Genomic DNA, 13247 nt, shown 5'->3' with positions numbered 1-13247 from the left:
GCTTTTCAAAAAAAAAAAAAACACAACTTGGGTGGCTCTTAAAAGAGCCTTTTGTGGTTAAATTGATGTTTTGTTACCACTGCCCCAGGTCTACTGAATGCCTGTACGCCTCCTTCAATCAGCTGCATCTCCTGCCCCGCCTGCACATCTCCGTAATCTGTGATGCACAGTATTTATAAAAAGCATCTCTACAATTCCTGCCATACCTTTTTCTCCACATAAATGTGTCCAGGTACAATGGTATCATCTATTTTGCTGTGTCATGAATTGTTTCAAATTGCTTCTCAACACAGGCCCAGTTGTTCTTCACGTTGTCCAGCTATAAACCACAAAGTCAGTTTGGGAATTGACCAGGTATTCCATAACGCAAACGTCTTTCTAGCCACTGTGAAGCAGCAGTGCTAATCTGGTAAGGACACCTCCTGTCACTTTCCCGGATAACAAAGGTCAATTAAAACAGCACTGTCACATGACGCTGTTGCAGGTCTTGTGAAGAACTGTCTGTGTGATTAAAGCCAGACTCATTTGTGCTGTGTCATGATGAAAATTGGCAGTAATATTTTTACTTCAAAAGGTAATGAAGAAACCAGGAATTACAAGAAGTATAACAAATCAAATAAAGAAAAACTGCACTTCAGGCAATGTTCAATTCAACATTTATAAAAGTTTATTTTTTATTTAAAAAAATTTTAAGTTACTGTATATGGAACAATTTTTTCTTAGTTCAATTTTAGCGGAAGGATATTTAATAAAAATGACTTGTTCAATTAAAAAATGTTTTTTTTTTTTTTTTTTTTTTTTTGCAATTTAGTTTATAAGCACAATAAGGCACTTCAGGGTGTGTGATGAATTGCATCGCACCCAGGGCGTGGTGCTATTAGAGTATATCACACACCCTGTCATGCCTTATTACTTACACACACACATACATATATATATATATATATATATATATATATATATATTTTTTCGATAAGCGTATGAAACACTCACTGGGTGAAACTAAAGGACGTGTTGCACAAGAGCTAACTTATTCTCTATTCCTGGTATATTTTTCTCTTTTAACGTGTTACATATTGTAAGGTCATGCTGTAAAATACAGGCACACACAGGGGCCACGGCCACACCCCCTGCTGGTATGGTCTCTGCCTGCGTTCAACGCAATATAATGGCATTTATTACTTTTTCAAAAACGAACGAATATCCAAAAGAATATTTAAACATGTGAATATCCGAACATGAAAACTCTGTGTTCGTCCCAGCACTAAGTACAATAAATACAAATTAGAAGATTCTGCATGTTTAAGGAAAAAATGTTTTTTAGAATACAGTAGGAGATTAAAAAAAGGAAGTTTCAGAGGCGCAAGTACGATTGTCTGCATCCAGATATGAAATACAACCTTGCAGTGTGGAGCTGCTTGTAAAAATTATATGAAGTTCCATTGCGAGTTTCTTTAAAATCTGTTACAGATATTTATAAAGCCAATAGCAGTCTCACAAAAGACCAGCATGAAGCTAGCAGGCAGGGTATTCCTGGTCAAAGCCTGACGCTTCTTTCTACTTCCTTGTGAGGTTTGTACCTGTTTAATTACTAGATTGGTGGACAAAATACACCATCACAAGAACAAGTCCCAGCACCATTCTCGGTGCTCGCTTGTGAATATCTACCTGTAAACCCACTTCCTATACATCCACCAAAACAAAACTACAGCAAGAACTAGAAGTGCCTTAAAATTGATTGACAACTGATTTGCAAGCAGGTGGATTTTGGGATGCTTTGGGGGGGCACGGTTCTCTGTAATTGTATCTGTTTCGTTCCCCTAACAAAGTCTTTAGGAGTTATAAGCCTCACAAGCTTTCATAGACACAAACACCCCGTGAAGAAAACCTTACAAAAACAGTATGTGTGCTGCACACACAAAAGGAAGCAACACTACAGTACAAAAATGCAAAACTCCTTGATAATACAATCACATCCATCAGCCGTGAAATGCATGGAATGGCTTTGTTTTATTGAGAAGCATTATTAGGCACAGAATTCTATGGACTGCGAAGGGTAAAAGCGATGGATTACAAACTGCCTGTACAACCCTAGTAATAAGAAGAAAGCATGGTTTCTGCAGAGCAAATGTGTAAATCGATAGGCCCCCCTTCTCCCTGTAGTTGTCAGTTTCTTCTACTGAGTGGGAATGTCTGTGTGGGCTGCGGCACTGGTCACTTGCAGACTTCTATGCATTCAACTTTTTTTCTTTTTCAAAAAAGTCTGATTAACATTTAAAATATGCTATATTATTGTACTTTCATGTTGAGAAAGATGTTTTCAATTTGGAAGGGCAGAATCTAATGGCTGTAATTTTGTGATTATACTAGATACAATACCTTGCCAGACAGCCCTAGCTGCACTAAACAGTATTATCAATCTCAGTCAAACTGCTGTGGCTGTGTAACTCTGTAAAACGGTAAAATGGGATCTAATGGAAGCATTCTTACAATCTGTCCAAACAACACAGAGCATGTAGCTTATAAAATGTGAGAAATCGTCTACCATTTGTAAAACACATGCATCAAATTAAATTATATCCAAAAACCGTCACAATTTACTGTGATGTAATGCGGTTTATATGCCATACTGTGGAATACGATAAAAAAACATGCTGAATTGTATTGTATTTTAATATACCTTCTCAATATTGCTCTGCAAAAAGTACTGATGTCATACTGTGTTTTTAAAATAACATTTTAACTGCTTTTTGATCAAGAGAAACTGTGAAAAGGGCAAGCAGAAGTGGTTTCTGAGTACATCTACATCTAATATACTCTTGGCACTACAAAATGGGTCTTAACTTTCAGTCCTTTAGAAAGCTAAGATGATTCACTGCAACGTAGCTTACTTCAGAGACCGGTGTACCTGTAAATAATTAAGAGGAAAGCTCTTTGAGAAAAGCATTAATAAAAACAGCACTGGGAGCTGAATCTTCAACCGTCTTGAAACTGTACCAAACAGACAAAATAAGGAGTAAATGTTACACTGCAACAATAGAAATCAGCAAAACTACTTTTTTGTATTAGTTTCTGCTATCTTAGCCAATGGCTACCACTATGCTGTATGATCTTCCACATTAAGTCTTGCGGGTTTGCCATAAATATGTCAACCGTGGAATTTTTCAAATAAACATTTGCTTGTTTATTTTAGGACAATCACCGGAGATTATTGCAAACAGCATTCATGTTTTTGTGCAGCTTATAGTAGAAGTCGTCTCCTATTTCACCACAGGCAGAATGACTAACCCATAAATCAAGTGAATGAATCGACCTTGAAACATGAAGGGAATGCACAGGTCAGTGAGTTACAGAAAAGCACTCTGATTTCAACAGCAGACCTTCCATCAAGCACTAAAACAAGACATTTAATTTCAAAAGGAATTTTAAAATACGACAGTTGATCACTTACCACAACACTGTTATCCTATATTGTACCCTTTTTTTTTTTTTAAATCAAAAGAATAGATTTAAAGAAGAAAGTTCATTTGGCATGATGGTATACAGGGATCTTGAAAACAGAATGACACAGAACAGAAACACAATGGGTCACATTTTACTTTACTCTTTTAGAGACAAAAGCAAAACATAAGGTCAAGTCATTTTTAAACTGTCACAGAAACCCCGAGATGCAATTGTTTTCCTGCAACTCACTGAAGAGGTCCATCTATTTTTTATAATACATGAAAAAACCCTTGTTATGCTAATATTAAAGACGACAAGGTTCAGCAGTACAGCTAGGGTTTTATTTTTTTTAAGTGTTTTTCAATGCTGTACAGACCTTCTATGTCATTATCCGTTTAGTTTCTCTCGAGTCGTCGAATGGCTCAGGATACAAACATACAATTCATCCATGTATTTATTTCTTTGTTATATATATATATATATATATATATATATATATATATATATATATATATATATATATATATATATATTATATATACCGACGGTATGCTAATTGCCATAAAGTAGCCAAATATTTAATCCCGTAATCGACTAATTAGCCATCCAATTAGTAGGTATAAAATTTTATTTCCGTTCAGAATTTCAAGTCTAATTGATTAATCGGACTGATTAATCAATTAACCGTGGAGGGTTACAATAATATTTATTTATATATATATATATATATATTATATTTCTATAATATATATATAATATATATATATATATATATATATAAAACACACACACACACACACACACACACACACACGGGATTGAGGTCCAGGAGACTCTGACCAGTCTGAAGCGACATAGTTCTTGCACAACTTTGAGGTGTGTTTCGGGTCATTATCTTGCTGAAGAATGAAGGACTGCCAAACTAGCTGTAATCCTGATGGATTGGCATGCCTCTGAAGTATGCTATGATAGCCATGCTGGCTGAGCTTGCCATGGACTTGGTAAAGATCACCAACTCTGTCACCAGCAAAGCAACCACAGACCATGACTCTGCCTCCTCCACGCTTGACAGTGGGAAACACACACGCAGAACTCATGCGCTCACCCTCTCTGCATCTTACAAATACTCTGCAGTTGGACCCAAATATTTCAAATTTTGACTCATCGGTCCATAAGACCGACTTCCACTCCTCAAACGTCCAGTTTCTGTGTTTTTTGGCCCAGGCAAGTCTCTTCCTCTTATTCTGCACTCTTAACAATGGTTTCTTTGCAGCAATTCTTCCAGTTAGGCCTGCTTCACGCAATCTCCTCTGAACAGTTGATGTTGAAACATCTGTACTTCTATTACCATTTAGCTGAGCTTGTATTTCAGGGGCAGTTAATCACCGGTTTCGCAGACTTGTGACTCAAATGAACTTGTTCTCTGATTCTGAGGTCACCCTTGGCCTGCCTGACCTTGTTTGGTCCTCATGAGTGCCAGTTTCTTCAAATCGTTTGATGGTCTTGGCCACAGCAGTTACAGACACTTGCAAAGTTCTTGTGATTTGTCTTAAAGATTGACCTTCATTTCTTAAAGTAATAGTAAAGTAATACAGACTTTTTTCTTTGCTTAACTGAGCGTATTTTGCCATTTTTTGCTCCCTTACATTCAGGAATGACAAACTTGTGCCTATGCTACCTATATTTATAGTAATCGTGGACCCTCACCTCTTAACAATAACTGGTGACACAAGGTTAATTAGGTAACATGCTAGTTAACTCAGAGAACATCTAACAAAGACACTTATATCAGTATTCTAACACAGTGTTATACACATTTCAGACTTTTAACTGACTTGGGTTTCAGACTGAAATCCCCTTGCTTTGGGTGACCATTTCATTGAAATTGACAAGATTTACATTTTCATTTAAAATTGTAATTTTTGAATGCAATTCACTTATGATTATCAGCTTATATAAGTACATGTATCATATAATGAAATATTAAGTGTTTATATACAAGTTTATACAGTTAAAAGCATAGATAATCATGAAAAACCTGGTTTCAAGCAGGTGTACTCAAAGTTTTGACTGGTACTGCGCACACACACAAACCTACCAGTGAAAGAGTTGACAGCAAGCTTTGCTAAGCCCTAGGAGTCTTATGGTATTTCAATAGCAGCAATGCAAAAGGTGTACACTGAAGCAGTTTGACAAGAACAAGCGTTAACCAACAGGCAGTCCCATCACATCGATCCAGCTCAGGAGAGAGGCAGCCAGCTCAGCAACCCACACCACTAAAGCCCTTAGCAGGATGCAGGCCTGCTGCTTGATGATTCAGGGCTTTTCAAGCACCTGTGGTAGCTCATAACATACTGTAAACTAACTAATTGTGTTAGGGATGGGGGAAGAGAAGAACACAATGTTATAATGAATTGCTGAATTTGAGTTATGTATTAGTTTTTTGTTTAGTTTTTCTTTTCTTTCATTTGATTCAACGTTACTGTTTTTGTGACCCTTAAGTAGCACTAGTGAGCAGAAACATCTGTCGATACAGGTGGGGCATGGCTGTATCTTTGGGACAAATCTAAACACCATTCTTTCTTATTCCCCTCTTCGTTTCAAAGCACAAAGGTAGCACGGCGACAGACATCGTGAAATCATTTACAATGGTGACACACAGCGACATGTACAGTATAGGGACTTTTGGAATACATTTTGGTGTTTTACTACGTCATACTGAGCCTGGAAAAATGTACTGGCAACCCTAGCTCACAATCTTGCAGGATAACTCAACTGATCTTTCCTTTTCTATATGCAAAGGTCCCCTTTAACAGAGGTTATTAGTTGCCTCGTCTGTAATCCTCTCCAGTCAGAGTTCAGTAAATTGTTTCCTGTGGAAGCCTGGCTCTTGGGAGCACGCTATCTAGGAGAGGCACTTCCTTAGATTACTGCAGTAATTACACTGATAGGAAGGCTGCTCTCTGTATCACCCCAACTTCCCCGCCACTGAAGAACGTAAAATAAACTGAAGAACATGCTTAAATCGGATCTGCAGGTGGCCGGGTGGCCCCGCAACACATTCCTGCACATTGACCTTGATTTGTTCAAATTGTAATATTCCCCAGCCAAAGAGACAAACAAGAATGCACTGTATTACTGCTCTCCTCCCACACAGACACAACCATGGCGAGAAATTCATGGAAGTATATGTACACAGTCAACAAACGTATTATTTTAAAGCAAGCAGAGAAAAGAGAAAAACAAGCATGTTTCTTCGCACAAGTCTGAACATTTTAAGTCACTCAATTAATCCACTAAATATGCAAATCATGTATTTAGGACATAATTGTACTAAACTTAGAAATACTAGAACAGTGGTTCCCAACCGTTTTCAATGTAGGGACCACTTTGGTGTTTGGATTTTTCCCCACAGCCACGTATTTTTTCACAACAGCATTTCGAAACTACTTTTGTATATGTGTAAGTACATGTAGAAAGTAAAATATTTATATAACGTACCTGACTTAACAAGATTCCTAGGCTTGGCTCTTTGCTACCAGGTCAGCAAGGAACGTTGCTGATGGCAAAGTTCCTGTTTCTTTTGTTTAATTTATTTTTCACATTCTGAATGCTTGTAGATAAATGGTGTTTCAATTTTTTGCAGTTTTAAGAGTTTTGTTTGACAATGCCCTAGGGCTTGGGTTGTCCTTGGATCCTGTAAATGTAAATACGTGCTGGTCCCCGCAATCACTACCTCGTGTAGAAAATTAATCTATCCATTTGTAAATCAACTTATTGCACTCAGAGTCACAAACTTCGCTCGACGTATATATAAAAAACACTGAAATACAAAGATGAGGTGGGTGGGAATCAACTGTTAAAACAAGACACTTTTATCTACTGCTACAGGAAAGAGTATTCCACTAGCAAAAGTTCTAACGGCTAGATGGATTGAGTTGACACCAAAGGGCTTTAATAAGGAGATTAATTTGCTAGACTAAAATCTTTGTTAGCAGAATAGGCGGCCAGTATTGAAAGCAGTTGAGCTGTTCCCATGTCCCCCTGAAGCTACAGTACCTTCAGGGCAATTGTGCTGCAGGATTTACTATCGTCAACAGAAAAAAGCACTTCAACTGATCAGGCTGTCCAGTAAAATTGATGAAAGGGGAGGAAAGGGGAGAGAAAAAAGGGCATGGATTTTTGATGTGCCAATTTTGGTGGTTCTTTTTTGTGTTACACTAATTGGAGTGAACAAAAATGCTGTTCTGCATGTATTTTCATTCTACAATATCTGGTACTATACCTCGGTTAAATAAATCTCTATAAGCTATGCCTTTACACTGTCTTGTATTTATTTTTTGGTTCATTTTACATGGCGGGTGAGATTGTCCCCACCCCTTTACTGTCTTTATGCTTGTCAATAAGCAATTATCAGCTTCCCCTATTGACCTACATACTTTCAGCCAGTAAAATGCTTTGATCTAGAACACACTGCTGAGTTAAAATGAACAAGTAAAGCAATAACAGGACTTCCTGTATGGAAGTCCAGGCAAGCAAACTGAGACCTTTCTTTAACCTAGTGTAGTGTCAGATGTCGGTTTTAAAATTAACATACATGTTTGCTATAATGTGTGTGTCTTCAAAACTGCACATTTGAGCCCTATCTAGATAATGGAAGTGCTTATGGAATGAATTTGTTATCTATTGCCCTTTTCACACTGGCACTCTTACCCGGGTCCTGGTTAACCAGGTCACAATCCCACGTATTGTTTAACCACGTACCTAGAGACCCAGGATGCGGATTGACATGCTTTGACCCGGGTTGAGCGAGACAAAATGCTTGACAGCCGTTCGTGAGCCGACACAAAAACAAACAGCCACGTCTGCGTGAAGGTTCCACTTCCACAAGGCATATTTCTGTTTATGCATTTTTGTTGCTCGAGACGCACCATGAGTCAGATTGCAGCAGGGATGAAGAAACATTTGCTCTAATCAACATTTAGGTCGACGGTTCAAGCCAGAGAAGCTTGGATGGGCATTGATACACGTATTGTTTACTTACGTCTGTCACACAGGTCAACCCTGCTTTATCAAAAGCAGTGTGAAAAGGTGCGCTGACCCACATGACACCCAGGTCCTGTCTGGGCAGGTTCTGACTTAGTCAACATGGGCAGGGCTGGGCCAGGAAAACACACTACATTTATGACAAATTCAAACCCAGACTGCCCAAAACATGGTTCACTCACATAATCGGTGATAACACTGTGTAACAAAAAAAAAAAAAAAAATTTGTTCCTGGGTAGTAAGTGTTATTTCCTAATTGCTTATGCCTCAAAAGTATAGAAAATGGCTATTATTCCCCACAAACTTTGCTTTTGTGACCAGGACAGTGACATTTCAAAATATCACTATTTCCAATGGGAAAATGGGCAAATGTGTGTCTCTCCGTTCGCATAGTCAGAAAAAAAACAACATATGAATCCAAATTAACATGTATTTATACTAAAGTAATACAAAGATGACTACAAAAGATTTAGAAGCGAGTAATTTTTCGAGATTTACAATTATACTGTAAATACAGTATAACTGTAAATCTCGAAAAACTACTTACACAGTGCAATGACTCGAATCCTGGACTCCAGATGCATTGTCTATCCTACCCCACCCAATCCCTGAGCAATAGGCACCTTTATTCTTTACAACCTGGTGTTATGTAGAAACAGCTACAGATTTTATATTAAAAAAAAAAAAAGATAGATGTGATAGATGGACAGATATTGAAGAGGAAAGATAGAAACGTAGATAGAAACAGACAGTACAGACCACAAACTTACCCTGCATCGTTTTCCCCAGTCCCTGTCCCAGCTTCCAGCCATGTTTCTGGAGCAATCGGTGTCCGATATTATCCTAACGGACAGAACAGAGAAGAAAAACCAAAAATATTCCAATAATAAGAATACCCTTCTCCTACAGATGTCAAAATTATCACAAGATGAGGAGCAGGTACATAGTTACTATGGAGAATATACAAATGCATGCAAGAAAGTGCTAGAGGAAAGGGCTGGGGATGAATGAACCCCTAACCCCTCCGAGACAGAAGGGACTGGCTCCCCTCCTGATCTCGTTCATGGTGTGATTCTGGCAGATTCAGTGTATATAAGAGAAAACTTAGTAAAGCAAGGTGGTGGGCACAGAAACGTGTAGAATATTTAACACCACATCTAGCTAGTAGATGTTTTAAATCTATAACACTAGATAGATATCATACATAAGCATGGCGATACCCATAACCAGAAAGAGTATTACATTGCAGCAGACAACAAAAGAGGCATTAAGTTATCTTTAGTCATTGGGTGTGTGCTTGAGTGTGAGTGGCTTTTGTTACCCTCGAAATTAACCAAGTAAAATGCAAGGCGGCCTCACCACTATGAAAAAAACAAACACAATCATAGCAAGATTATACCAGGCTAGACTCAACTCGGTTCTGAAATCTAGCATGCAGCCGTTTTGTTTTAAAAAAAAAAAAAAAAAAAAAAAAAAAAAAAAAAAGAAAAAAAGGGGGGTGAAGTTAGTAAAAAATGAAATAAAAACATTTTTAAAAAGTAAAATGAAAGACAACAATAAAACGACTAAATAAATATCAATAACAATGAACACAAGCACATAGAGGTGATGTAGTTCACGTGTTGTCTAACAGAAAAGCGAAGGTTAGGATGGAACAGGCATGCCATGGATTAGACAGCAAGAACTATTAGTGCACATCGGGGGAAACCAGCAAGCAGAATGTCTCATGTCTCCTTGGCGTTTGAATGCGTTCCAATTTAAAGAAGGCTACTGATTACACAGAACTGCGACCTGCCTTCCTCCTCATACTTACCCTGCCCCACCTACACTTACATAATATGAGATCTTTATGAATTAGCATTGGATTTAAATGAGACCGTTTCAGATAGGGGGCTCTTCCCTGATACACAGGGCAGGTCACTGTTCTGCATACTGCCTCTTAAAATGTAACAGATTTCAATAGAAAAAAAATAATTGAGAAATAAAATTAAGAAAAACAAGCAATCTACTGCAAAAAATGGTTTTAAGATACGATTAGGACTTTTCAGCATCCAAGCGATTAAACAGCTTTTGAGATCTGGGGGCCTGCTTTCCAATACGATGGACAGGGGACAGTTCTGGCCAGCGACTGGGGTTTTTCAGGTTATAGGAGAGAATAAAAACCCAATACTAATCCAAACTGATTGTGTACATCTCGAAATATGGAAAGAAACTTAATACATTCAATGCCAAACATTTAAACTTTCTCAATGTCTTCGGATGTCCTGAACAGAAAAAACTTCTAGTCAAATCTTTGTTTGAAAAGCCTATAAAACAAGCATAGCTGTGTGTGTATGTGTGTTGTCTATGATGCCTTTTGAGGTATAAACATTATTATTATTTATTTATTTTTTAAATCCTCTATTTGACAATATGTGTTAAACACTTTGTTGTTTGTGCACTATGTTTTAAATTTGTTTGGATTTCCTTAAAACTAATGTATTTATTAAAATGTCCTAAACATAAATGTTAATGGATTGCAACCACAACTGCACCTCCGCCCATCTGGAAGCACACACACATCACAACTAGCTCACAATCAATTTCTGAGGTCGACTGTCACTTTCCTATTCGACGATCCAGTGCTACCCTACTGTAGTGAACTGTACTGAAAATACCAGAGGGCTGGACAGCTTGTGTTCTATTACAACAGAGCAGATGAGCACAGCACACAACACAATAGAACAGGCTACCAGGGGGCTGTTTGGATAACAGAGGTGTTGGATAATTAAGGTTCTGCTGGAGTCAGTTTACAGGCCCCCCAACTTCAAAAGCTTAAGAGTGGAAAACGTGGTTACAATTTTCAATCCCTCCTTTTTGCCGATTAACAGGCTCCATTTTGGCTCCTGAGGCCGGCTGCACAGTTTAGCTCTTCAGCTTTCTCCAAAAAATGTCTTCTTTAAATTAGATCCATGTTTTTTGTTAATTTGTTTTGCATCAAAGTTGTAAGGAGGAATTGTATCATTGGTGCCAAATTTCACTTTAGTAGATGAATACCAGCAAGCAGCAAACAAATGTGCTTTGCACATAATAAACCGATACAAATATATTGTACAGTACATTTATTCTCAAAGAAATGTAACAGACAGGAGGATGAGACATTGCGCCGGCTTTGCTGTATAAAAGAATGCACTAAAATAAAACAGACAGATGAAGCAGTACGCTGTTTTCAATAGCAGTGCAAGTGGAGTGAAAGCATTTCCATACGAACCTGGCTTTAAAAACTGGGCTGTCAAAAGAACAGTTAAATGTAACACAAAGTAAGAAACTGTCCAATCACTAAAATTTATTTCAGATTTTTTTTTTTTTTTTTTTTTACTGCTTGCAAAAAAAAGCCTACAAATAGAAAAAGAGAGTGTGAAAAACAATGTATAAAATAAAAATATAAAAATCCACAAGTCAAGATCAGCTGAAGTCAAGTGCAGTGTGCTGCTACTGACACAGTGGAAGGAAAATTACAACATTACAGAGGCTTCTATTTTTCAGTGCTTTACCACAACTTTTCTACTCTCCTTTAAAATTAATTCATGCCTGTTAAGCCATTCGTGTATCTCAATCACAACTGAGAAACACGCCAATAGTCAAATTGATTTAATTTACAGGGTTTTTCTTTCTTTTTTTTTTTCAAAGCAGGAGACTTATTTTAGTTCATGCAAATAGAGTTATGCAAAACAACTCTAACGGCACGTCCAGCATAACATACTTTATTTTTCATTATAGCTTTAATAAAGATTAGTCACTTATTAACATGTCACAATCTTGTTTGTACATTCTGCTTGTAAATGAAAAATGAAGTAAATTAAATACATTTTACAAATAACACATTTCTCAGTTGTGATTGAGATATACGAATGGCAAGTCGGGGTAAAACACTGAAAATCACAAGCCCTAGTTATAAACCAAAAAGTAAAAGAAATAACAAATATTAGGAAAGAAAGATGCACCAGGACAGCCCGGCTTCAACAATACCACTCAGGAAGAGATCAGTATGCATGAAATACACAGAATCAGTATCTGAACAGGAATTCCGTGCAAGGTTAGCGAGATCAATGGAGACAGAAGGCTGCTGTCTATCCAGGAAGCAGGCAGAGCAGACAGGCTTGGTGACAGAGCCAGGGAGGTACACAGTATTGACTTACACACAGAACTTCCCCATTCTTCTCTGGACCTCCTCAACTAGTTCTAATTGTAAGTCTGTGCTGGATGTTCTCGCTCCACAGCTCTAGAGATTTCTTGCAGAGCACAAGTCTATCAAGATACTGGCACTGGAGACAGGACAGATGCAGGGATACATTCTTCTGTAATTCTAAGTGGCTGATTGTGGTGTTGATTAAAAATGTCAGTTTTTTTTCCCCCCTCTCGATAAAGACGACGACCAGGTAGATAGTCTTATGCGCTGGTATGTGCACCCAGGAATGTAATTTTGTAGTACTTTTAAATGTCCTTTTTTTATTAATTATTACTTGATGTTATGCTGTCAGTTATTTTTTATAGTATGTTCTTAGTATTTCTGGTGCTCTTGAGGCCCAAGCTGTTCTAGCATGCTTTTCTTTTTTTTTTTCCTGTATTGCAGAACTGAAGACAAAGCAGATGACCTTGACTTTTAATATTCTAAACCTGGAGCTACACACGTGTGCCTGCTGAAAAGCACAGCTTGCTCAGCACACACACTAAACACTAATTTAACTGAATCATTATGAATTAATAATGAAATAAAA

General features: G+C 37.6%; 1 protein-coding gene across 5 annotated transcripts in view; it reads right to left on the bottom strand.

Moving 5' to 3' along the window:
- The window catches only part of gpatch8 (G patch domain containing 8), an 87176-nt gene that overhangs the window by 44913 nt on the left and 29016 nt on the right, over positions 1-13247 (bottom strand). For 3 of the 5 annotated variants that reach the window (XM_041231323.1, XM_041231320.1, XM_041231321.1), the window contains 2 exons: positions 11741-11758; positions 9261-9333 (listed from right to left, as the gene is read on the bottom strand). Coding sequence is in view for 4 of the 5 variants with exons in the window: in XM_041231320.1 (XP_041087254.1) it covers positions 9261-9267 (7 nt within the window). In the remaining variant the exon portion in view is untranslated. The remainder of the gene's footprint in view (positions 1-9260; positions 9334-11740; positions 11759-13247) is intronic. The other 2 variants (XM_041231319.1, XM_041231322.1) reach the window with 1 other exon arrangement.

Source organism: Polyodon spathula, chromosome 28, assembly GCF_017654505.1.
Source record: "Polyodon spathula isolate WHYD16114869_AA chromosome 28, ASM1765450v1, whole genome shotgun sequence".
Lineage (NCBI taxonomy): Eukaryota > Metazoa > Chordata > Actinopteri > Acipenseriformes > Polyodontidae > Polyodon > Polyodon spathula.
The sequence above is the reverse complement of the archived record's forward strand: the minus strand, read 5'-3'. Positions and strand labels throughout refer to the sequence as shown.